Source organism: Dermacentor variabilis, chromosome 2, assembly GCF_050947875.1.
Source record: "Dermacentor variabilis isolate Ectoservices chromosome 2, ASM5094787v1, whole genome shotgun sequence".
Taxonomy (NCBI): Eukaryota; Metazoa; Arthropoda; class Arachnida; order Ixodida; family Ixodidae; genus Dermacentor; species Dermacentor variabilis.
This window is the reverse complement of record NC_134569.1, coordinates 59,769,346-59,795,074: the sequence shown is the minus strand read 5'-3', so window position 1 is coordinate 59,795,074 and position 25,729 is coordinate 59,769,346. Positions and strand designations below refer to the sequence as shown.

Genomic DNA, 25,729 nt, shown 5'->3' with positions numbered 1-25,729 from the left:
ACGTATTTATAGTACGCACGTATGCGTACTACATACACACGCACCGGCCGGAGCGAATATAGTTTCTCTCCGAAGGGCGTCGGCATTGATCCCATTCTGTCCCGCGCGGCAGCTGCAGCACGTGGAAGCGGGTGTGCGTGCGTACGTGTGCCCACAGAGTGGTCATGCCAGGAGAACGGTTCATGCTGCGGCAGCACGGAGCGAGCGTCCTCTTCCAGAATGTTCAAGGCGCAGCTCGCACAAGAAAAGACTGCGCGCCCGGACTGCAAGGAGCGAGGCGAGAGGTACAGCGTACACCGCCGGCTACTCGCGCGCAGAACGGCCGGACCTGGGAATTGGCCCGCGCCCGACTGATGGCCCAAATACTGCCCGCCCCGGCGCACAGCCACACGCGATGCGCCAGACTGTGAAAGGCGCGGCTCGCGAGAAGTAGACGCTCCGTGTTTATTTTTTTTCGTCTCGCGTCGAGAAGGAATCGCCCGTCTCCATTCAAAGCGTCTTTTCCTCGTCCCCCTGTCCTCCGGGTCACTCGCATCTTTCGCGATCTTTATTTCGGTTGGACGCGACAGCTGCAAGAAGAGTTGAGAGCGGTATTATGCGTGGTGGGCGTTATAGACATCTCGTGGGTCTACGATGCAGAAAGCCATAATCGGTCTGCATCTTTGTCTACCGGCCCATATGTGTGACCTTTTGCGCCTGAATGACGAACTCTCAAGTTTGAGTTTGCGTGTATTATGTCACCTCCTCAACCCTCCTCCTCCTCCTCCTCCTCCTCCTCGTCGTCGTCGTCGTTGTCGTATATTTTGTCACCTCTCTTCCCTCTCTCATTGAAGTGCACAGTTAAATGGGGCCTCAGCCTGGTTATAACCACCTTACATTTCCCCTGTCGCATCGCTACACCTTCAGGCAATGTTCTGAAAATCTGACAATGAATGTTCGACTAGCAGCCGTCTTCTTCATATTAATAGGGGGTAATATACCATAACATTTTATAGATTACGGCTAAGAATCAGAATATTTTTTTCGAAAGGAAAGACGACACACTTGAAGGCATCCACAGAAAGCACACCGTCCCTGCTTGCAGCCTGTAGTATTTTTACGGCACAAACACTTGAGGTATCTGCGGCTCTGCAGTGCGCAGAAACGACGAGTCTGAAGAAAGAAAGAAGAAAAGAAAAAGAAAACAAATATTAAATGAATGAATGAATATGAATGAATGAATGAATGAATGAATGAATGAATGAATGAATGAAAGGACGACTATTAGAAATTGCAGGCGTTTCCGTAGTGCAGTGCATTCTTCTACGTTACAAAGAAAGCACTTTCAGAATGTCGACAATACAGTCCATAAAAATAAAGGAAAAGCAATGAAGAAATCAAAATTGTTTTCGAAAGCGAATTACGAGAGTCTCTTAGTCCGACTAACGGCCGAAACAGGATAGTTGGTCGCCGAGTAAAAAACAAAAAAATGGCAGCGTGAAAAAGCGCGATAAATTCGTGAATGTAATTTTATGTCTCTAAGTAAATCGAAAAGAGAAGTAGCATTTACAAATCTATAATGAAAGAGAGCCGCTTAGGAGCTGCCGGCTTCGGGCGGCTTTTCTTCGCTGTCCGACAACGGCGTGGTGACGACGCTGACGCCAGACTTGGAGACGACCAGCGTGCGCACCGGTCCACCCTGCTGGCGCCGCTCGCTGCGGTCCGCGCCCGAACGCTGCGCCTCGCCCTCCAACTGAACCCCAGGAGCCGTGGGCATCGCCGACGTGTCCGACGAGGCCACCGTTGCGCCTGGCGGCTGCGCGATTGTTATCGATGAATGAAGGAGGTAAGGGGAGTAAAAATGAGAGGCAACTGTTTGGGGCGAGTTGCGCGTATAGTAATCAATTAGGGCTATACTGCGCACAAATGGCAGAATATCTGTCTTATCACCGCAGCTTTGTGCGCAATTTTATGACAACGAGTCGAAAACATCGGCCAAGCAGCACCTCCTGAGATTTGAATGAATGAATGAATGAAGTGTCCATTTGTTTCTCTTCGACTACTATATAATGCACCCGCGATCGAAGTAAGCCAAGCAGTCGCTAGTCACCGCCTGTGTTGTTTCGTTTCCTTTCATTGTTCGTACACACTCTTTACTGAGCAGTGTTTCGTCGTTTATGAGTGGCATTAAAAAGAAAATGTTTTTCTCCCTCGCTTCAATGTGGCACTCACTGTCTCTTCGGCACCGACAACAACATCGGAGGTGCGCTGGTCACCACTGGGGCTTTCGCCTTCTTCGCCGGGGGACTGTCTCTGGCTGGGGGCGTCGGTCGCGTCCTCGTTCAGGGTGACCACGGCTTCGATGTTCTGGCTCTTAAGGTACGTGTGGTAGCGCAACCTCTCGTCGGGGTCCCGAGGACCCCAGTCGTCGCTGATCTTCATCGCCGCGTCGTAGTCCTGCACCGGCAGTGGCCGCGGTCGCATGTTTGGTATAAAGTCATGTCACAGCCGCACCTCCAAAAAAAAAAACAAAAAAAAAACGAGGAAGATAGAAAGACGAGCGGGCGTGAGATAAGAAAATAATTATGGCGTACTGGAATCGTACTATCCAGTAAAGCTTCGTTGCTTCTGGGCACTTAGCGGCAGCAAAACCTGTCGACGTTTAAAGCCACTCACCCATTCAAAGACGTAAAGGTGGTACACACAGAAGGCAACAACAATCGCCAGGCCTATAAATACGAGCGTTACACCAACGCCGGTCGCCCATACAGGTAGGTCGTACCCGGCTATCTTGAGCTTCTCGAAGAACATGGCGTTTGTAATGCAAAGGCCCTGCAAATAATGCAAATAAAGAGCGCGGTGGCGTGACTCACGAAGCGCAAATAAAAGCTTACCATCGCCTTCGAAAAAAGAAAAGAAAAAGATAACAAACTTGCGCCCCACATACCTATAATATTTAATAAATCCCATATGACGCATGGGAACCTGCGGGGTTTTCATATAGGCTCCCATATGTATCATGTGGAATTATTGGATGGGGTGTTATGACACATATATGGGGTTTCTCTGTAGGGATACTAAAATCGCTGTGTTTTGGTCACTGCATAGACGCCGTCAGGAAACATCGCCGACAACTATTTCAAATAAGAAAATTTTGAAAATATCGCTGTCTGCATTGCTTGTATAATACGGAAAGTTGTATCGAGAAATGGCAGCCGTCATCTCAGTTAAGAAGCAAAGCGTATATACGAACGTGGGTAGTGAGCAGTGACTGAGAAATCTGCACTTGTACTGAACATTATACGAGCGCTACATCGTCCAGACTATTCATAATCAGTGCCAATTAAGGACAGAACTAGGCGGGCTCTGCGTTATCTGCAAATAAGTGCTCCACTGAGCCTTCATTAGAGAATAAAGCAACTCCAAAGAGAAAGAACTCAAGCTTCGAATGGTTTCTCCACATCACTCCATAACGTTTCATACTGTTCTATAGCTTTGTGTTGCTCTATTCTTTTGAACTCGGTGTGCTCACTTGGCCGCCAACACATCTGAGGCAGTTTTTACACTATAGCGTCGCCCTTCTAATAGCACGAAGAAATATGACAGATATCAGTAGATTTGGTTACAAACAGCACCTCGGAACACGCCTTACACAAGAAAAATTGTAGACTCCACTCCTTCCAATAGTTACTGTAACCCCTAGGTTATAATGTGTGAGGTTACTGACCAACAGAGATGTGAGATATAAAGTCACTGCCACAGCTAACTTTAGTGAAATACTGACTTGACCCCATCTTAATTCGCAGCATATTTTGAAACGAATGCCCGCAGAAAAGGTGGCTCTTTCTGGGTATTCTGTAGTCTCCATTCCTAACCTCGTTGAAGTTTCAGGTTGAAGGGAGCGATTGCACCCTCCCTCGACGCGCACGAGTTAATCCTGTCAATATAGGTGTATATGTCTTCGAAAGCACTCTATTCTTGAAGTGGTATATCAAGCACAGAGTACGTATACGTTATGCGCGCATCCGTTTTACTTCAACAGTTCAGACAAGATGGTGATTAACAAAATTACAACGGGAACAGGTTTGAACTCATATCTCTAACGAAATTAAATTTGCATGGTTCGACCCGTACACCTTAAGCTGTGGTCAGTAATCATATTCACGAGTTTGTGACTGCGTTTCAGGACAAAGACACGAAGGTACGGCTCACCAGGAGAATGGCAGGGCAGGTGTATTTCCATGAAAATCTTAGCTCGAACGACGGCCATTTCTTGAGCATAAAACAAATATCGTGACAAAAACGAATTAAACCTGCAACAAAGTTCACATACACATTATTTTACACGAACACATCAGGACAACGCACTTAAGCAGAGCTTAAGTAGACTGGCAGTCAGGCACATGACTCCTCGCAAATAAGTTCAGGCTACTCACGTGTAACTCGTCAACTGACCTCTAGTTCTGCACCCGGACGTGAAAATAAAACAAGCCTATAGGAAGCCCACGCAGGCACATTTGCGTCGGTTATTCTTGCACCGTGACTTTTTTAGCTAAATGTTATGTTGGTGTGATTGGTTTCATGTTTTATCTTACTTTTTGTGTGTTCTTGCGCGTAATTAGGTCCCTATGTTGCTTCTACCTTTTATTTTCACTGCTCTGTAGCCACTTTTATTATTCTTTTACAGTTTCCCCCATCTCAGTGCTTCTGTTGTGTTGTATTGTTTCCATGGCTAAGGCATAGGGAAGTTCCAACTGAAATTAGAGGGACAGTCAGGATGCTCGTGGCAATTTACCTTCTCTAATTCCTTCTTATATGCAATAAAACCAGCCGCGGTGACTCAGTGGCTGCTGAACTGCGCTGTTGAACACGAAGTAGAGGGTTCGATTCTCGGCGACATTCCGACGGGGAATAATAATAATAATAATAATAATAATAATAATAATAATAATAATAATAATAATAATAATAATAATAATAATAATAATAATAATAATAATAATAAAAACATACTTGTGCACCGTGGTTTGGGAGCCTTCTAAAGAACCGGAGGTGGTCAAAATAAATCCAGAGATTTCCGCTATACGGTGTCCCTCTAGCTCATGGACTTAGCAGTTTTGGGTTGTTAAAGTCCCACGAATAAATTTTAATTTGAATGAGAATACAGCTACCACGGCCACTGGATACAGTGCCGCTATTGTTGCAGACATCGCACGTGACACGTCCTAAATGTCCTGCTCACCGTATCCATGGACGATGACACACATTTCGAATAACGCCAACATCGGTAGCAACAGATCCCCGAAGTACCCGTTGATCATTTTCATTGTGAAGATTCCATCCTGCAGAGAGCGAGCAAAGAACAAATTAGTTTCAAACCACTTGTGAGCTCGTGCATTTTGTCAGCAATGCCATCATAGTATATAGCCATGAATGCACCGTTTGGCCGAGTATGTGTTTCAGACTCATGGGCAATACGAGCACCCCCCCTCCCCCCTCTCTCTTCATTTAAACCTGACGAACAACGTAAATCCTCGTTTAGGGAAGTACGATCTCATGCTGCGGCCGTCGCATTACGACGAGGCAAATTTGGAAACACGCCGGTAAATATTGCTTTGTAGGCCCGAAATAACCGAGGTGGTTGAAATCGACCCAATGCTCTGCGCCGCGGCTACCTTCTGGAGTCTGCTTGGCACACCAAACCTGCGCTTTTTGACGGACTTGTTAAGCTCATGCTGGCGCTTTGCGAGGACTTCGGGGACGGGCGACACGCGCTCGGCCTGTCGCCGCTTGCGTCGCTCCTCCGTCCTTCTCGCTCGGCCTCTCGATCACAAGACGAACCCGGCACCTTCATAGCACGCACAGAAGAATCCGTGGCAACTGCCAGAGGAAGTCAACCCAGCGCGCCTCCGCCTACCCTCCTCCTCCGCGACGCTTCGCCTCCTTTCACCATCCATGCTTCGTTCAACGCCACCTAGACTTTCTTCTTGCTTTGCCGCGCGCTCAGCGCGCTCCTCCGTACTTTCCCAGGCGCACGATCGTCTTCTCCACCTCCAGGCGCCTACCTCCTCCTGTGCTCACTTCCCTCGCAGCGACACACATAACCTTGCCGATTTCACAGGCGCCCCTGTTTACGCTTGCGCGTAAAATGCGAGAATGTTCCCCTTACCACTGGTACGTGGTACCACCGTATGGTGGTGCCATGTACCAGCACTCTCTTTTAGAGACCGCACTCCCTCATGGATCGATCTCGCAAGAAATCACATTCAAGAAATCGCATTTAGTTCCGAAATAAAGCTAAACGCTAAAAAAAAATTATTCTGGGGTTTATCGTGATGAAACCACGATGTGACTATGAGACACGCCGCATACTGGGGAATTCTCGAATTAATTTTGACCACCTGGGATTCTTTAAAGTGCGCCCAATCCACGGTACACATGTGTTTTTAGATTGCATCCTCATCGGAATGCGGCCGTGGTAGGCGGGATCGAACCCGTGACCATTAACTTAGCAGCGCAACGTCACTAATTAGCTACCGTGGCAGGTACTCCACACAATTAAGGAATGTGGTATGTCGTGAGAGATGCGCAAGAAGATGTAGTTCCGTCATTCGACATTGCCTACAGTACGCCGTATTTGCTTTTGTCTAATTGAAACGCGTAGAGCTTATTGCACTCATGTTGAGACCGGCTTCCAAAGCGTACTATATGCCACTTTAAACGGTAACGCGCTTCATTTAGGTCCCTGAATAAATTAACCGACCAGCCATTTAATTAAAAATTCTTGTTTTTCGCCTATGTAGTGCTCTCCAAACTTTTTCTCGAGACGTCAGCAAATGCGTGTTCTTCTTTTATTATTTTTTTTTCGGCGCACGCAAACAGAGTTTGCGGCGCAGGCTGAGAACTCTCCCATGCACTCGCATTCCCGAAGCTGAGCGGATCGCAACTCAACTGGCTGCCCAAAGACACTACGAAGCCAGACTAAAAATTTGGAGGACGCTTAAGCTTCGCCTTTAAGAGTGGAACGCGATAGCGTTCAAAGGCCCCTGAACGCTCTTCATGCTTCCCGGCAACAACAGCTTATGTAACCGTAACGTTTACCGGGAGACGCTGGCCGCGAACGCTATGTACGAAGGCGAGCTTTCTGGTAGAAACGCGGCCTCTTGCGTGGGTCGATCTCCTGTTATTGTTTCGCACCTATAATATTTAAGTCTGAGAAGACAACATAAATGACGCGCGTTGTCGATGTTTTCTTCCATTAAGTTTGTTTGTGGGTTGCCGTGCTCAATATTCAGAGGAATAACTTATAAAGAATCAAACATAATGTATGAGCAACTTTGGTGGTAGAGAAGTGGTTGGCTGTGCGTGGTTCTGAATTTCTGGTCGAAATTCTGTTCGCCGAAGCGGCGTCTGGCGCCGACGCAGGATTTTCTGCGACACCGGCTGGTTAACGCTTCGCGATAAAATGCTCGTACCTTCGCCGAAGCGACTCGGCAGCAAAACGCCGCGCGCCAAGAAAACCTGCAACACGGTCGCCGACGCACAAATCGTGCGCCTTTCGCTGAAGCCGACCGTGAGTTTCCGAAGCAAACATGCAACAGCTTCTGTGAAGGCACGTCTTACTTTCGTGTTCTACCGATTCCTATGATAGAGAGACCAACCATATTGCAATGTGTTCTCTGCAGCCCTTCACACGTTGTTTGTCCTTACTAAAAATTGCTTTTCAAAATTTTCTTTGGCAATCTTGCCTCGTTCTTTTTTCTCTTAAAACACCTGGGCAGCGACACAGAAAACTGTGGGGTAAGGTACGAGCAGATTGCGCATATAAGATTGTGGTTACTCAATGCCACAATGTTCGGATCTGGGTCCTCTATGAACAGCAGTGCTTCGTTGCTGCTGTGGCCATACGGGAAGGCGCTCCCTATAGGGACATTAAACCACTGAAAAATTGTCAGTAGGTGACTTCGTGACATTAACGTCTAAATTTACTATCGCTTTCGAGCCACAGAAGCTCTACTTAAATTTGTCGGCCAACATCTGGCGGACCTCGTAGCGGCACCCCTCACTCTCGTTTACCATTTAGACTTAAACGACTAATTGTAACGGACGCCAGCGAACACTGATGTTCCTTAAAGATGTGACCAAATCTGTTATGTTGTGTAATATAAAGCTGGATATTATTCAGCCCTAAAAATCCTGTTCCTGTGTTAAAACCGCAAGAATAGGCGCACACGAATCACGTATACATCAAACAGATAGAAACATGCGTTTAACGGGCAAAAACCTGTCGATATCACAATAGTCATAGACAGCAGTAATCGAAGAAGGATTTGGCAGCAGCTGTTACCGCCTACGAATGCCGCTTAAGAGCGCTTACATGGGATAGGAATGGAGAAATAGAGGGAGAGAGAAATTTATAATAAGGCTCAGAGGTCGGTCTTCCGAAAGAGTTGTACAAATCTGCAAGCCTGCCATGTTCAGCTATAGGTGATCGATGCGTAGCTGCGGGACGCTGACCGTGGGAAGGAGGCAACCCATGCACACGTTTTCATCCCTTTGGACACTGTATAGCTGCCGCCACATTGAAGTGCTCAAAGCTGCGCCGCATGGCATAAAGCTTGACTGGACAAAAATGTAACTGGTTACACGTAATCGGCTACTGGAAAAAGTAATTGCAATGAGCGTTACCGCGAGTAAATGAACTAATCGTTAAATTACAAAAAAATTAATCGATTAAAATTAATTAGTGTAATTTGTTACGTACAAGTCTGGGTTCAACTCTGAAGATCCTGTATACAGAGACGCGACTAAAATCGGCGCGTACATGCGTGTCCCACTCACGTGTCGCGTCACGGGCAAACCGCAGAACATGAGCGCCAGGCACCCAGTGGCGGCCATAACCCAACGGCGAGGTCGCAGAGTGGGGGAAAACTCGTCCCGCATGGGGCTCAGCACGGCCTGAACGGTGGCGCACTGCAAGAGGGAGAAATTGGGCCACGCTCAACCAGCGTACAAATCGCGTTAGTATCAATGCACCTCACAATAATGGCATGGCCGTCGCATTCGTGATATTGTGCTGATCCGCGATTGTGTAGCGACGACTTTTCCGGCGCAATATATCTTTTCGCTCTTTGCGTTTCGGCAGTGGTCAGAGCGACGCTCCGCCCACGTTATCAGTGGGATCAGCCGTCCGGGAACGATGGATGATAAGGGTGGCATAGAATCGAGCGGAAGGCATCGCCGCGAAGTTGCGGCCCAGGAGTCTTCACAGGCATCATCCAAGTATGAAGAAGTTTACACGATGAGTGTTGCAGACTTCGAGGAGGGCTGCTCACCGGCGGCGGCGTACAACGCCCGCTCTACGAAGGCTCGTTACAACGCCGGTTATTATTTGCTTGGAAAGTTTCACCTTGACACATTCCCTAGTCTGCCTGTGGCGATCGTTTGAATGATAGGCCTCAAGTTTTTGAGCCTAACAGCTGGCGCCAACAGGCAGCCCGTGCCACTTGATATGGCAGACACGAAAGCACGAAATAACGCGGTAAACGCGTGAGACTCCTTATTGGACATAGGTGTCGTGAGGAATGTGTGCTTTTCTTAAAGTAGGGCATTCACGCACGAAAATTGTGCGAAACCCTCCACGAATGTTCCACGGCCTGAAAATTGTTATTGGAAGATATTGCAAGCGTGTGGTGGCACAATTGATCATGCGAGAAGCTGTATACCTGGGCGTTGAGTGCCATGCAGAACAGCGCCACGTAGAAGCAGACCACCCACAGGGGAGCGTTCCTGAAGTGGCTCACGGCTTCTGGATAGGCCACAAAGGCCATGTCGAAGCCTGCGGGAAATAATGCTCGCAATTATAGCGCGGCGCGGACGCACCGTCCTGCGGTGATAGCTTGCTGGCCGCATGTTTAGGACAAGCGCTAGCCTGTATGGACCCTAACAACAAAGCAGAACGGATACCTTTGGAAAAATTTGTTTGTGTGTGGTTGTTGTTGTCGTCCTCGTCGTCGTCGTCGTCGTCGTCGTTGGTGGTGTTGTTGTTCTTGTACACCGTCTACTCGCTGTCGACTCCTAGTGACAGCATGAATATGTGAGCGCTAATGCGATCTGCTTAACACAGGTTTCTTAAGCTCTTTGAGACGCTTCGCTGGGGCCTGAGTAATCGCACCTAACCATCTTGTGCCTTCCACTTTAGGTAGCATTAATTTACGTTTCATTGAACCGGTAGCTCGCATGTCACGACGAAAGTAAGGAAGCATTGTAAATTTCAATCAATTTACTCGCGGACAAATACTTTTGCTCTAGTGAGACTAAGTTTTCGCGCAGTAAGAAGTCGAGTGATCATGGTAAAAAGTATCGCGCGAGTGGCACTCCTTTGTCCGTCGAAAACACGTTGTGCAGCAACTTATCGTTAGTTGCGCGATGCTTTCTATAACCGAGAGCAAGTTTATACCGATCGACAAAACGCGCCGTGCGACACGCTCCTCCTGCATGGGTTCCACAGGAAAGTCACAATTAGAAAAAATGTCGCCGATGTAGTAACGAGGATACGTCGTCCTGGCGTACATATGAAATTGCAAAAAAAAAAAGAAAAAAAAAGAAAAGAAAAAGTCGAGCTGCGGTTTAAGGTGAAACAAAAATATTAACTAGACCAGTGTTGAATATCCATATTGAATGAAGAGGTGCATTCGCGTCGGTAATAAAACTGCCCTTTCAGTGTATTCACACATTTATCAAATAAGTGTCGAGGAAGAACATGCGACATGGCGCTGGGCTGACTCTAGCTCGTTTGTTCCCTTTGTTGGCGCAGTGGGAATTAGCAGTTCAAAACACGTTAAGCACGCGTTCGCCATTAAGAAATATATATATATATATATATATATATATATATATATATATATATATATATATATATATATATATATATATATATATATATATATATATATAACGAACGAACAAACAAACAAGCATCGGGAGCACACAGAAGGAACTTTGTGCTCCTTAGTTTAGCAACCGCTTGGTCTAAAATTAAGGGATTCGGTATATCCTGTTTTTTACAGCTTCTGCAAAATTAGTTGCCGACGTTATTCAGCAAGACCGAACGTATTTGTGAACCATACCAGAGGTTATGATGTCTTCGATGTGTATATGTTGAACTGACGCCAGAAAGCCAAGCACGGAGAAGACGACCAGGCCGAAACCGAAGCTGGCGAAGAACTGCGTCGCGATGACTACTTCTAGGTCGCTGAAGAAAGGATGCGGAAAAGAAAGATCAGACGGATCGTCTGCGGTACGGACTGCACTTACATAGAACCACACTCTAATTTGCACTCTCTGGTGATCAGATCCTTACCACCAACCATAATCATCATCTATCGTGCGTGCGTCATTCTATTTCTTTATTATTATTGCGATAGTGATTATATGGACATCCATGGTGAATTTTCACCATCGTCACCACCGATGGCGTCGCCGTTGATGCTGCAGTCCATATGAAGTCTTCGGTATGTTTGATAGATGCTATAATATGTAAGTGCCAAAGTTACTCTGACCAAGTTTAATGTTCTTGATTTATTCGTCAGAATGCTGACGATTACAGAGCGCAAACAAGAGTCATAAGACATATACTTCATCCAAAGCAAGCGCGAAGCGTTGTTTTCCATCGCGAGCGCTGCATGGTGTCTTTCCCCCTCATCAAGAAACACTTCGGTCTTTCAAAATTTATTTAACGTGTGACATGTTTAACTTCAAGTAAATTACCTTTGCTAAGTATAACAGTTGCGACATTGTTTATGTATGAGGTAAATCTCAGATAACTTCTCACAGGTGCACAAGAGTTAGTATCGTGATTGTTATTGCTAAAGGAACACGACGGCGTGACAGTGGGTATAACCCTATAAGGGTGATACAAACACAGTCAAACGCCTTTCTAGAGAAGCGCTTGGGATCTCCGAAATCCTTCGTTATAAAGGCCACTTCGTTCTAAAGAATACACTACGTACCGTTCACAATAGAAGAGGCTAAGCACATTCCACAAGAGAAAACATGTTCAACATAAATTCAAGAGAGACTTAGCGAAACAAGCAGCTAATTTTTTTAGCACCCTTCGTCTGACGGAGTGTGCGACTGCAGCCGACCTTATTGCACGTGGTTCACGGCATGCTCCGCGGTGAATCGTTCGTGGGAGCGACGCAAGGTAATGCTGCGCATCGTCGAATTTTCATATGGCCTCCTTAAATGCGGTAAAAATTATTGGTCCGTTTACAGGCTCTTCATTACTGTTGCTTTCGTTGACATTCGCGTCCTTTCCACCCTATAGATGGCTCTGAGGACGTCATCGGTCGCCAGTTACGCTTGCAAGATCACGTCATCAACTGCGACGTATTCCTCAGCCATCGCAACCATTGCCGCGTAGCTGGTCCAGTCAATGCAAGGCTGTAACGCCCGCCGACATCGACGCCTAACTTTTTTCGTTGTTCAGCCAAACTCGTTGTAGTGGTGTTCGTTGTAAACGCGTTCACAATACATGTGAAAAGATAGAAATTCAGCCGGGACCTAATTAATCTTTCGTTATACGTCATTTCGTTGCAGAGGCGCACGTCGTTTAGCAGTTCGACTGTATTTGTGGACAAGTTCAGCATGTCCATCTGGTGTAAAAGTGGACATGCTGAACTTTAGCGACGTTTATTCGTTCGCCTGTCCATTCTATGTCGCCTGTCCATTTTTCATGTCTCTGATATTGTACTTTAGCTGTTAATTTTTAAATATAATTTTATTTTTAAGTTTTCTTTCTTTTTGTGGAGAGGAAGGGGGCTGTCTTAGCCTTTGTCTTTTTTTTTGCCGTTTAGGCATGCGTCGTTTGCGCTTCACTAGTCGACTACGAATACCTGTGGCAGTGGCTCAGGGGTTTTGACGTTCTGCATCTGAGGCCATGGGTTCGACTACCGACTGCAGCGGCCGCATTCCGAAGGGGACAGAATAAAAAACAAAGCACCTGCACTACGCTTTGTGCGCATGTAAACCAGGTGGCCGAAATTGATTCAAATCCCACCACTACACGGCGTCTCTCATGATTCGCCAATTGCTTGGGAACATTAAACGTATTAATTTATGTCGTTAACTACAAGCAGAATAGCGGGATAAATGTCTTTCCATCCGCAGGACCTTTTATTGACATATTCGTGAGTGTACGCATGTGGCGCAGCGCATGTCCGAAAGAACGCAGTTTGCCCGATCCCAAGGCTTTCTCTTCCTTGCAGTATTAACATGTTGAAGCTTCGTTTCACATGACCGCTCTCACTTCGACGGCAAGGCGCTTTGAACGAATACGTACTTCCTGAGCTTGTTTCGAAGCCTGCCAAAGCCGGCATAGCAGATGACGGTGCCGTAGCCCAGGCCTAGCGACAGGATCACTTGCTCGGCAGCTCTCCTCCAGAGCTGGAACATCGGAACAACACACGGCACTCATCAGCTGCAGCCCGCGACTCGCTGACCAACCATGGACTCAATGGGCGCAAGCGCTGGCCGCATAGCAACCACGGCATCAAAAGCACCGGCGTAATATTTTTTTCAGTCCCCATAAGCGCGCGCACAGAGAGCAGGGAATTCGAGAACGGCACTTTTACCAGCTTTAAGGGCAATGCATCATAGAGGCGTTAAAGATAATAGTGAAAGGCTTTCATTTTCTTAAGGCGGTATACCTCCTCCATTATAATTCACAGTGCCGAAGGTTGCCTTGCAAATTCTGCGGAAAGGATTGACTTTCTAATGCCTCTTCGGGCGTGTTCTATACAAAAACTTGCAGTTGTCGCGTAGTAAGTGGCATATATGCAGTAGCAAGGATGCTACATTACATTATGCGGTTTTACGCGCTAAGACGACGATTTGACTAGGAGGCATGCCGTAGTGGAGGACTCCGGATTAATTTTGACCACCTAGGGTTCTTTATCGTGAACCTAAATCTAAGTACACGTGTGTTTTTGCATATCACCCCCCATCGAAATGCGGCCGCAGTGGCCGGGATTTGATCCAGCGACCTCGTGCTTAGCAGCGCAACACCAAAGACACTAAACAACCACGGCGGGTCTGAAAGAATAGTTTATACATTTTCCATCATTGCTGTGAGTTGCACTGGCTAACGCTCCCAGGGCTAACCTTGTACACATACACAAATACTCAGGAAAGTTGATGGGAGGAACGCCACCATGGCATAGCTTAATGTTAGGACACCCTCCTCCCTCCCCACCTCCACACACACACACGTAATGTGGAAGATGTAGGTGCGGCTCCCAACCGCGGCAAGTTCCCTATTCGTCTATACCTTAATTTAAATTTTCCTTGATATTTCTACATTTCAATTAAACAGAAGTTTCAGTTTCGCCTATCCTTCACCTGGGTTCATTGCCTGTCTGCTTCATATTGATGTGAAGAACAAAAAATCAAGCTCTTCTGCTCGCCTTTTTCGCCTTGTTGATAGATAATATGTATTAACTTCTAAATTATACAAACGTACAAAAATATCAGAATGTCCATCTCTACTATATGGCTGGTTACCGTGAGAGTAGAAAGCGTTGACTAATTCAGACGTCCGTACCGTGACAGACAGGACCTCGCTCCACTTGGGCACGATGAAGAACTTGAGCCCCACAGACGCTCCTGGCAGCGTGAGGACTCGCGCCAGTATGATGAGCAGTAGCCCGAACGGCAGTGTGGTGGTGATGTAGATGACCTTCACGCCGCGCGCATGCGCGTCAAAAAATGAAATGGTATACCTTACGACATCCGCAAGAGTCACGTCGAAATTACATATCGTGTGCAGTAGTGGCGCACAAAGCGAGGAAAACTTAATTGTATGCAAATATGGCAGAGGGTAACATTTTTAGCTGTGCAGATAGTTCCCTGAAGATTGCACAATTCGCGTCCCAACATCAAAGGAAACACATGAGTGTAGAGCACACACGCGCGACTTTGTCCCTCCGGCAAGCGTACAATCGCCTGTCTTCGCAGCAGATTACTTGTGGTTGGTGGACACCTTTCTACACAATTGCGCAGTGATTTGATTATAGCTTCGGCTAGCCAGCTTCGCCGCAATAGAGCGCAAAAAAAAAAGAAAAAAAGAAAGAGAGCCATAGATAAGAGTGTTCCCTTTGTCAGTGAACCACACTGAACGTATATATTACGACAAGCGACGAATCCGTTCTCACGCTTTATAAGTGTACAGACCGCATAACTATTAGCAACAACGACCGAACGCGTGGCAGACGGTTTAATATATATGATTGGCATTAAACAGTCACGAAGTGCGCCACTCGAACGATCAGAGACGCACGGCGGCCACAGAATACGTGTGTTAAGTGACACGTGGTTGATAATTAAATGAAATACATTCTGTGGTTGTACGTGTCGATCTGATTATGAGGCACACCCTAGCGGAGGCCTCTCGATTAATTTCGAGAGGGGTTGTTTTACCTGGGGTTGTTTTAACATGTACCCGATTCACGATACATGGGCGTTTTTGCATTCCGACCCAACTAGAGATGCGGCCTGGCGCGGCCAGGATTCGATCCCGCGACCTCGTGCTTCAACCTGTGATGGATACATAAGGTTGCCACAAATATAGAAAGCGACGAGCTCGGCTCTTGCTGCCACCAGTTGGTAAAGCCTGTCCGTTGGTTGTACACTTCGCGATACACTTCCGCCGCCAATTTTATTTCTAATATCACTGGGGCACACACGGGGTCTCATTTGCGTGTTCTGAACTTAATGTTACAGCGCAAACACCCAAGACGAACCACAAAAAGAAAGACACGACACACACTGGTTGTTAGTCGCGCCAGTGTGTGTCGTGTCTTTCTTTTTGTGGTTCGTCTTAGGTGTATGCGCTGTAACATTAAGTTCAGAATTATGTACCAACTACCCGCCGTGGTTGCTCAGTGGCTATGGTGTTGGGCTGCTGTGCACGAGGTCGCGGGATCTAATCCCGGCCACGGCGGCCGCATTCCGATGGGGGCGAAATGCGAAAACACCCGTGTACATAGATTTAGGTGCACGTTAAAGAACCCCAGGTGGTCGAAATTTCCGGAGTCCTCCACTACGGCTTGTCTCCTAATCAGAAAGTGGTTTTGGCACGTAAAACCCCATAATACTAATAATAAAAAAAATATGTACCAACTAGGCCCAAATGAAGTTTTACTGAAAGTCATTTGCATGTGTGCCAGGTAATACGAGAGTTTGTCGAAAAGTGAAAATAGCGTGATCCGCATGGGACTGAAAAGATAGAACGTGAGAGAGGAACGCTAACAGAACCCATTGTAGAACACTGGCTTCACACATCTACTCATCTAAAATAAATGACCATATATATATATATATATATATATATATATATATATATATATAGGGTGTAAAGTTTGCCTACTCCATTGTGCACAGCAATGTTCCCGGCTTAGAATTCTCATCGGGTATACGGCGGCTCACCTTTCCCAGCGACCTGATGCCATCGTGGACGCAGGCGAACACGCAGCACCAGCCAAGGGCCACGGCGAGCAGAAGGTGGGCCTGGTACGAACCTTGGTCTCTGCTATGGGGGCTGAACCCGAGCACTCTCTTGCTGCGTTGAAACAGGGCAGAAAACATAACAAAAACAAAGATGGCTCGTTTCCCGACTCGCATGCATAGACAAATGTCCGCAGGATGGACGGCTCACGAGCATTATGAATGTATCCAAATAAAAAACAGTTGATTTTTTTTTTCGCTGTGTGATCAGGTAGCAAAAAAAAGTACGCGGTTTGAGGCCAGCTCCTTGGCGCACCACAACGGTATTTCGGTGATTTGCATGTGTGCCAGTCATTCTGCAAACCATCTGACAGGAAGTCAACGAAAAGAAAAGTAATAATAGGGCTATAAAATGAATAAATGATAGAAAATAAAGGAGAAGATGGAAAGCGCTTGCGCGTTAGGATACACGGATCGTTTTACATAGAGAGGCCGAAATGCGAGCCTTCCAATCAAGGATGCAGTCTAAAGGATGCAAGTGATGATAATGTTGCAAGGTTTGTCGGTTTGTGATTAAAGTTGCGATACCATCTGCCGGTCATTCCTCTCATTGCGTTGTTCATTCCTGACACTGACAACAATGACAAGCAAGAGCAATGGCCATGGCAAGTCGCGAAATCTAACTAGAAACTGGAAAAAATCACTGGGCGTTTATCTACCATAGAAAGCCCGCCTAGAAAGAAATTCATCAATAAGTATGCGATGACTGCGCACGCATGGATGTCACATCCTGGTAGTTATAGCCCGGTTGGACTTATGTGTTAGCCACACTGTTCTCCCGCAGTGCCTAAGGAACATTTTCTAGGAGACTGAGAAGTAGGCGAATACTTGTGTATTTCGTTGCAAGGTTGAGATAGCTATAATGAAGCTCGAGGTGCTTTCAAGTATTCTAAGAGGACACGCCTCGAAAGCTAAATACTCTTCAATCAATCACTTAATCTACTTGAAAGTACATTAATAAATGTTATTTAATTAATAGGTTACTTGTCTTTTGTCGCTATGCTAGTCGTTGCTAATATATTGCTTCGCCGCCAGAATCACACATTTACCTCTTCGTTTGCACTCTTATACAACTTCGCATGGACCACTTTCTCTTAAGCAAATATTCGTGCATTTAAGGTAAGACCAAAATTTATTTTTGTTTTTTTGAGCGGATAACTGCTGCGTTTCATTAACTTATTTAATTCTGTGTTCTTTATTATTTTCATGGTAACCACTCAGATTGTTTCATGCTGTTTATGTAATTGTTAACGTCTTGATTGAAGTCTTTATTACCCATTCTATATATTACTTTTCATTGCATTATTTCAGGAGGTCTCGCCTGCGATTTGTAACCTTGGGACCTCCTCCAGTATATTTCCCTTTGTATCACTGATGGTGTATTCATTATAAAATTAATTAATTAATTAATTATATACTTGCTTCATTGCTTGATTTCTTGAGCGATCGATCAATCGATCTATACACCGCTAATCTTGTAGCGTAAGTTAGACAAAAAGAAGTCGCTAGGCTACCTGTTACTGATCTATACCGTCTATAACAGTAGAAGTAAACAAATCTAAACGATGAAGCAAGGGCGGTTCTTACTAGAAAAAATGGTACGACGATATTTGAGTGGCATTGATGCAGTTGCTGGCGAACCGCCTCCCCTCGAAGACGGTGTGGTTCGAGGTGTCGTTTCCGTCGTGAAGGCGAGCCAAACTCTGCGACATCAACTTGGACAGCCACTCTGGTTTGTACTTGTTCAGCGCCATCTGCTCCATCGCCTTGCAGGAAAACTGGCCGACCGAGGGAAGACGAATGTGTGGTCCGTTAGGAGCAGAAAGGGTCACTGCCCTTCCGTTTAAACGCAGGCTTAAAAAAAAGATTCTAGAGTAACACTCAATTAATTTAGTCTAGTAAAGCCGTCGTTTAAAATTATTTTCCCATTATTTTTGGTGGAAAGAAGACTGATTACTCATTATTAGCGGAGAAAATATGAATCAATCTTACATTTTTTGATCTCGTGCCACAACCTCAGCGCTGACACGTTAATGTGACGTCATAGACTTCTAGGTCACTCCTTTTTCGTATTTGGGCCATATTCAGACAAGAAAGGCCCTCAAAGTAAGCAGTAAGCAGTTAGGATGAGAAAATTTGTGAAGTCAGGGTGAGCTGGTGCGGGGATCTTCGGAGAGGGGTCGCCACGCGTCTTTCGCTTTTAAAGCCTGCTGGCTTACGGAGAATCTTAACGCATCTTAACTTATGCTGTCGCTTATAGCGTCCATTAGAGGGGATGCTTTACCACACAATGCCCTATATAAATACGTGGGAACGGAAAAATGGTTTTGGTCGGCATTCACCAAACCAATATTGACGTCGTTTGCAATTATAAAAGAAATTTGGAAAAAGTTAGAGACTGCCAACTTTTGCGAACCGATTTTTTTATTGCAACTGCACACGTTAAAAAGAAATCGGCTAATATATGAAGGGGAAAAAAAAACAAGCATCAAGACTTGGTAAATGAGCAATAATAATAATAATAAAAACAATATCCACAATCGTTGTTGCTTCTGTGTGACGTAGTTTGCGGGAAGTGTTGACCAAACAGGTTGCCCGAAGTGAATGTGCCATAAGGACGTCACGTAGCTACCTACTAAAAAGCGAGGATACAAGGCTCCGCTCCTTTTTGTCAAGAAACAGCAAAAAAAAGAAAAGAGAGAAAGAAAGAAAGAAAGAAAGAAAGAAAGAAAGAAAGAAAGAAAGAAAGAAAGAAAGAAAGAAAGAAAGAAAGAAAGATATTCTCACATGGTATCCACGGGGACAGCAAATAAAAAAATCCTTGAAGCGAAATTCTTCGTTATTCACTCACAACGCCTTCCTCCTTGACGTAGCACTGTTCGTCGGCCCAAGAGGGGTCGCACTGCGTCCACGGCAACGTCGTCGTGCCCCCCAGCGAGTAGTAGAGGAAAATGATGACGTAGGCCAGCACCATGCTGTTGAAGACTGCCAGCGACACCGAGGCGTACACCATGGCCCAACCTACGCCTGCGGCGATGCCACGGAGCTATTCATTTTGTGACTATACAAGCATTTCATCTTCAAGATTGAGAAAAGACGCGGCTTTGACCAAAGATCTGGTCTGCGCCGGTGCTTAACATTATTATATTTATAATGCACGATACGAGATCTAGGCTTCCAGACAGCGAGACGATTTCATGGTCCCGTAGTATCAGCTTCACAGATAAGAAGCACAATATGATGCTCCAAAATGTGTGGACAAACGAAAGAAATGCATGCGAGCTTGATATCCTCCACATGCAAGAATTATATGTGAGTGATAAGTATCTTTCTTAATGGGAATATTTATGAGAATACGATAATATTGAATGCGGAAGCTATACTTTATTTTAGGTTTATCCGATACGAACGGATTTCTAAAAACTCAAAAACACCATGTCAGCTCTACAAAGCGTGATTACTATATATATAGCGTAGAGGAGAGAGCAAAAAGCAAGCGCCGAAATTTTGCACAGATTATTCTGCATGCGAGAGCCTCGTGATTGGGACTTCAGATTGCACACACCATGGCGCATTACTATAGAAAGCTTGTGTTAGGACGTGGTAGTACTCTTCTAGTCTATGCTTTTTTTTTTGGGGGGGGGGGGGGGGGGGGGTCAGCCCTTGTGACCGCACATTGACTCGTCGCCCGGGAAAGTGGGCGGCAGCAAAACGAGCGCTTTAAACGCCGACACGCAGTTGTTACGAGTGCTGAGGTCACTTGCAGCAATAAAAGCTCTGTCACGGCCGATATCGGGAACTGGAAGCTGCCGAAAGGGAAAACATTGGTCGCTACAGTTTTCACGAAACCTCGTGATCTATACTGTTATAAAAATCATTGGTCGAACCAGAAAGAAGCTTACAAGGCTGGAAGCCGCTATAGGCGAGTTGGCAATAGCACATGGCGGCGTTCTTGCACAGCGCGTGAATGGCTTTACGAAAAAAAAAATGCGGAGGAAAAATACAAAAAGCTTATTCTTTTTTTTTTTTTTTGGGGGGGGGGGGTTTACGTGCCAAAACCATTTTCTGATTATGAGGCACGCCGTAGTGGAGGACTCCGGAAATTTTGACCACCTGGGGTTCTTTAACGTGCACCTAAATCTAAGCACACGGGTGTTTTCGCATTTCGCCCCCATCGAAATGCGGCCGCCGTGGCCGGGATTCGATCCCGCGACCTCGTGCTCAGCAGCCCAACACCATAGCCACTGAGCAACCACGGCGGGTAAAATGCTCTTAAGAACAATTCTAGCGTCATAGCTTCCTGTGAATACGGGCCCAGATATACTCATTTCAGCGGACGGCTGTTGGTTCTACATGGGACAATGGTTGTACTCATGGGGAAACAATTTTTTAGACCTGCTTAAATGTATTTAAAACGCATAGATACCACCTCTGAAGGCAATAAATAAAACACACCGAAAATATGTCAAATGCTGCGTCTTTGTCAAAGTGTGCTCGTATAGAAATAGCGAGGTAACGTCGCTTTTAATGTGATGCCTCTTATAAGGCGCCCATATACATCAAAATCCGTCTCGAGCAGTTTATTAGTCCGCGTATATAGTCTGATCGGTTTAAGATTTCTGCGAGTAAATGCCTCAGCATGTCACGTGTAATCGTTTCTTTATCATCGTTGCGCAATCACTTACATTTTGCGCGTTTTTTTCCTCTCGACAAATTCAGGACCAAAACATGCTCCGCTGACGACAGAGTAGGAATCCAATATCAGATATAATGATTATTTTCCTTTGGCGCTTTTTGTCCGCAGTTGCCCTTTCGCAGCGAAGGTCCTCATATACAACACAGGAACTTTCGAGCCGGCGCAAGTCGATGAATATCGAGCTCGATGCTGCAGACCGACGAGCACTGCCACACAGAAATCGCCAAGCGTCCTTGACCTAAATCCAACTCTCACGTTTTGTGTTTCGACCATGCTAGTAATAATGGATGCAGATTTGACGCTCGAAGCCGTCCGTGTAACAGGAATATAAATCATACAGTGGGGCACAGGATCCGTCTCTCTATTCAGGATGGGAAAGTTGGGAACTGCATTGACTGTTATTGTCACAAATGAAAAACTCATTCGCGCTACTATTTCTGCGTTCCGCCTGTATCGGAGTGCGGTAGGTGCCGCTTCGACCCTGTTATGGCGATTGGCTGATGGCCGTTCTCACACGAACGGGTCGTGCGTGGCATGAGGCTTTGTGAATCCGCTTCGAGAGAGCAGTGCCTTCCGCGGCCAAAAAGAAACAAGAAAGCATTACTTTCAACAGAAGGCGCGATAAGCAAGGCTGTACACATCATAAGTACTGTTCACTTCGACTGCACGTTTTGTCGTTTTGTATATGCAGTGGGCACAGTTCTTGCATGTACCATTTGATACTTTTACGAAGATCGTGTTTCTCAAAACTTTCGGAATGAGAAAACAGGAAAGAAAGAAAGAAAGAAAGAAAGAAAGAAAGAAAGAAAGAGGAAATTGCAGGCACGTGAACACGCTCTTGCAGCTTGCCTTTTGCTATCGGGTATCCATCGAAGGCTTTTGTCTGTGCGTATCCGGAGAATTGACCCAGGATGAGTTCCAGCAGGTACATCGGTCTTCCGGCGATCATCGTGAGCGTGATGTACGGAATAATAAATGCCCCTGGCGGCAAAAAAACGAAAGGAGCAAATAATGATCGCACCCGCCGTCTCGTGTAGTAGACTGTAACGTGGTTTGAGGGTGGGAAAAGGGGGCCTACACTTTCAGGCGATCGTCAGGCGATTAACGGCCACCTATACAGAAAGGAACTGTTTCTGTACGGCCGCTGTCTAATTACGCTTTCTGAGCATGAAACAACCGCAAGCAGGTAGTTTTCTTTCACTGAGGCCTGCATTCGCGTAGGCCCAAATGCATCCTCGCAACCCCTCTTCCACTTTTGGCCTGGCAAGGAGGACGGGCGGAAACAGGAACGTGTTCACACTACAACCAATGCAATTGGACAACTGAGCGCGCGAATATAGAAGCGTTACTTATGAAAATGGCTACAGTGGAAAGCGAGGATTTGACTGTTGGGACATAGTTGGTTCATGATCAGATGAGAACAGCGCCATCAAATGTGACGAAACAATAAGTAGCACATAGACACGGCGATGACTAACAGCTGTATGCATTTATTGACACACCCTGTCTTTTATATACCGATAAATAACAAGATGTATTCAGATGTGTGCGTTACGAAAAGGCCATGAGTGCTTTGCCATTTTGTGTGAGTTTTTTCTTTTTTTTAGTGCTGCTATATTCTTGTTCTTTATCTGTGAATAGAAGGCAAGGCATGTCAATAAATGCGCACCTTTGTAGTCTGCTCCCAGTGTACGTTTTCCTTTTGTTTCGTACCATGTCGTAGCATTGTTTCCTTATGCTGTAGTGGAAAGGTTCTCATTTTTTTTTTCTGCCACAAATAAGCTGCACATGTTAACGAATGCCGCTGTAGCTTAAGCAGTTGTCTGTTTGTATTAGTATAGCCTCATAAATAAATAAATAAAAAAATAAATAAATAAATAAATAAATAAATAAATAAACGAAAGTCATGACTGTAAATCTTCCACGCAAAATTATTTAAAGGAATTTGAAGAAATTTAAGGGAAAACTTTTTCACCACGTCATTGTTATAGGGAGAAAAGACTGCGCTGCCGCTGTGCGATTTGTTTGGCGTCCGTTATTCGTTTCCAATATGGCGCTTTCCTTTGGCATTTTCAATTTTGGTGGGGAGAGTAACTGCTGCTTGCCCCCTACCCGTCGATGAACATTTTCTGTATATTTCTAGTTCTGTTCATACTGGGCTGAAGCTGTGGCTACACACGACCCACACGGAAGTGTGCCACAAACACGCAAACGCAAAATTTCAACTTGATAGCTCGCGCTTGTGCTGTAAGTTTGCATTTGTACAGATATAGTCTTTCACGTGACATCGCGGACGCAGCATCTCGCGGTGCTTAAGTATAAACCCCATGCAAGCTATACTGCACACGACGGCGACAAGCGCTGCGATGGAGATAGCTGTCGCGTCCGCTCTTCGCATACAAGTCGAACTGCACGGGAGCGACGACATCAAGCGACGTCTCCGCGGTGCTGCCGGTATGAGGGCAGCAAATACGCGCCGAAACTGACGTGACGCGTGCTTTATGATTTTCAGTTGATGTGTTTTACTATAAAGAGCAGCATAAAATGTTTCTGAAGGTCTTGCAGTAGGTCCTTGTACTTGCACGTACGTGTCAAAATTTAGTCGTTTGCTCGTTCCGTGCGACAACCGGTAGTACTTGGCTGATGTACATCCAGTGCCGGATTCACGCTATTGGCTAGTCGCTCATAGCACTTTCGGACGATGAGCGACGAAGTCTAGATCGAGCGACAAGGGACCGAGCGATCTGTTCGCGCGACGGGCCCGTTCCGTCGCTCATCGCCGTCGCGCACAGGATCCCTCTCATGGGGCTTTATGTCATGCTAATTCCCGAACAAAGCGGCCAGGATGACCTCAGTGCACCGTATCACGCGTAGGTTGTTTTGCTCTTTGACGGCGACCGTTTTCTCGTCGGATTGTCACTCACTCTGAACGATTTGTCGCTCGGCGCTACATTCACGCCTATCGTGTTGTCACGTTTCTTGTTTAAGCAGCTTAACGACGTGCTAGTACCCTAAGATGGCAGTCACGATGACGTAAATGCAAATATCCATGTTTCCTTGTCATGCATTCATTTGTGGGTTACGTAACAGTAGCGACAGAACATGAATACCCGAACTATAGAGTTTCCCCTTATTTTATGGTTTTCCTGCATTGCACCCGCCGATAGTCAGCGTCATCCTCATCAGGCTCTGCGGCGCAGCATCATCATACGGCGCATAGCGTGGCCTCCAAGATTGCACCACCGACGCAATCTCGGAGGCCACGTACATAAATAAACAAACAATTGGGCGACGTGCGCACACGCTTCCGAGCTGGTGGCGCCGCCTGCCACTACGCCGGAGAAACGCTCCACGACTCCAGTCGGCTGCGCTTTCGAAATGTTGCTCACCACCGCCGTTGTCGTAGACGACGTACGGGAAGCGCCAGACGTTTCCCATTCCGACGGACATTCCGATGAGGGAGAGGAGGAAAGTGCACTTGCTTCCCCACTGGTCTCGTTCCTCCATGGCTGCGTCCGGGCGGGTATTCAAATGAGTGCAGCATTTGGGCGCAACGCGGGGGTGCATTGCCCGCAAACACAACCGATCACGTCGATGGTATGCGTGCCGAACAATGACGACGAGTAACACCGCCGCAGGCGCGGTTGTGCTACATGATCGTTACGTCAGCGCAAGCTTCGGCTGCATAAAGATTAGGATCGAAAAATGGGGTGGGAAGGGATCCCGATTTGCACTCGATGCTGCGGGTTACTGCGTGAGATAGCGTAAAAAGGGTTCTTTTTACTTAGACTGCTACACTGGGAGGGGGGAGGGGGGGGGGGGGACTAAGTACGCGAAAGTAATCTATTTACGTTATGTGTGATTCCATTTATTAATGAACAGAAAGTTCAGTATATATATATATATATATATATATATAAATGGCGTAGCCGTGGTATAGCAATATCAAACTTTTCGAACGTGTCTTTTTGGTTAGTGTAAATTACTGTACTTTTAAAAGGATCAAGCTTTTGCCCAGCGACTGGTGGTTTTAGCAAATTCCAGCTATTCAAACACTTTGATAATTTCGCGCGAAACTTGAGATTACGGGAATCCTTTCATGGACGATCATGGGAAAACGGTGCTCGTAATATACTTCCGTCTCAAAAGCATTGGACTCTCCCGGCTCAGAGAGACGAGAAATTGATAGACGAGAAGAAGTTCCGGTTTCTCATACCACTCAGTACAGTAGCAGGTCGCTTCTATCTATTACCTAATATCCATGGAACCCAGGTATATATTCGAGCGGTTCAGAGGGATATTCTTAACACCCATAAAGTGCCTGCGCCCTTCCGTCACAACCTATCTCGATATGAAACCAACGCCTTGGATCAGTTAAGCTCACGCCAATATGTCGTTATCAAAACAGCCGATAAATGAGGAGTGATCGTAGTAATGAACCACGAAGACTATATACACGAAACAAACAGACAGTTATCGAACAGTGTGTTT

At 46.1% G+C, this 25,729-nt stretch overlaps 1 protein-coding gene across 1 annotated transcript; it reads right to left on the bottom strand.

Moving 5' to 3' along the window:
- Positions 1–1,573: 1,573 nt before the first annotated feature.
- On the bottom strand, positions 1,574–24,745 carry LOC142570329 (sodium- and chloride-dependent glycine transporter 2-like). The gene is made up of 12 exons (XM_075678719.1): positions 24,628–24,745; positions 22,088–22,219; positions 19,394–19,569; positions 18,130–18,320; positions 16,465–16,597; positions 14,582–14,716; positions 13,322–13,425; positions 11,109–11,233; positions 9,705–9,817; positions 8,821–8,952; positions 2,212–2,436; positions 1,574–1,795 (listed from the first exon to the last, which is right to left on the bottom strand). Exons 1-12 carry the CDS (start codon positions 24,743–24,745, stop codon positions 1,574–1,576), a joined length of 1,806 nt encoding a protein of 601 aa, XP_075534834.1.
- Between the last annotated feature and the right edge of the window lie 984 nt (positions 24,746–25,729).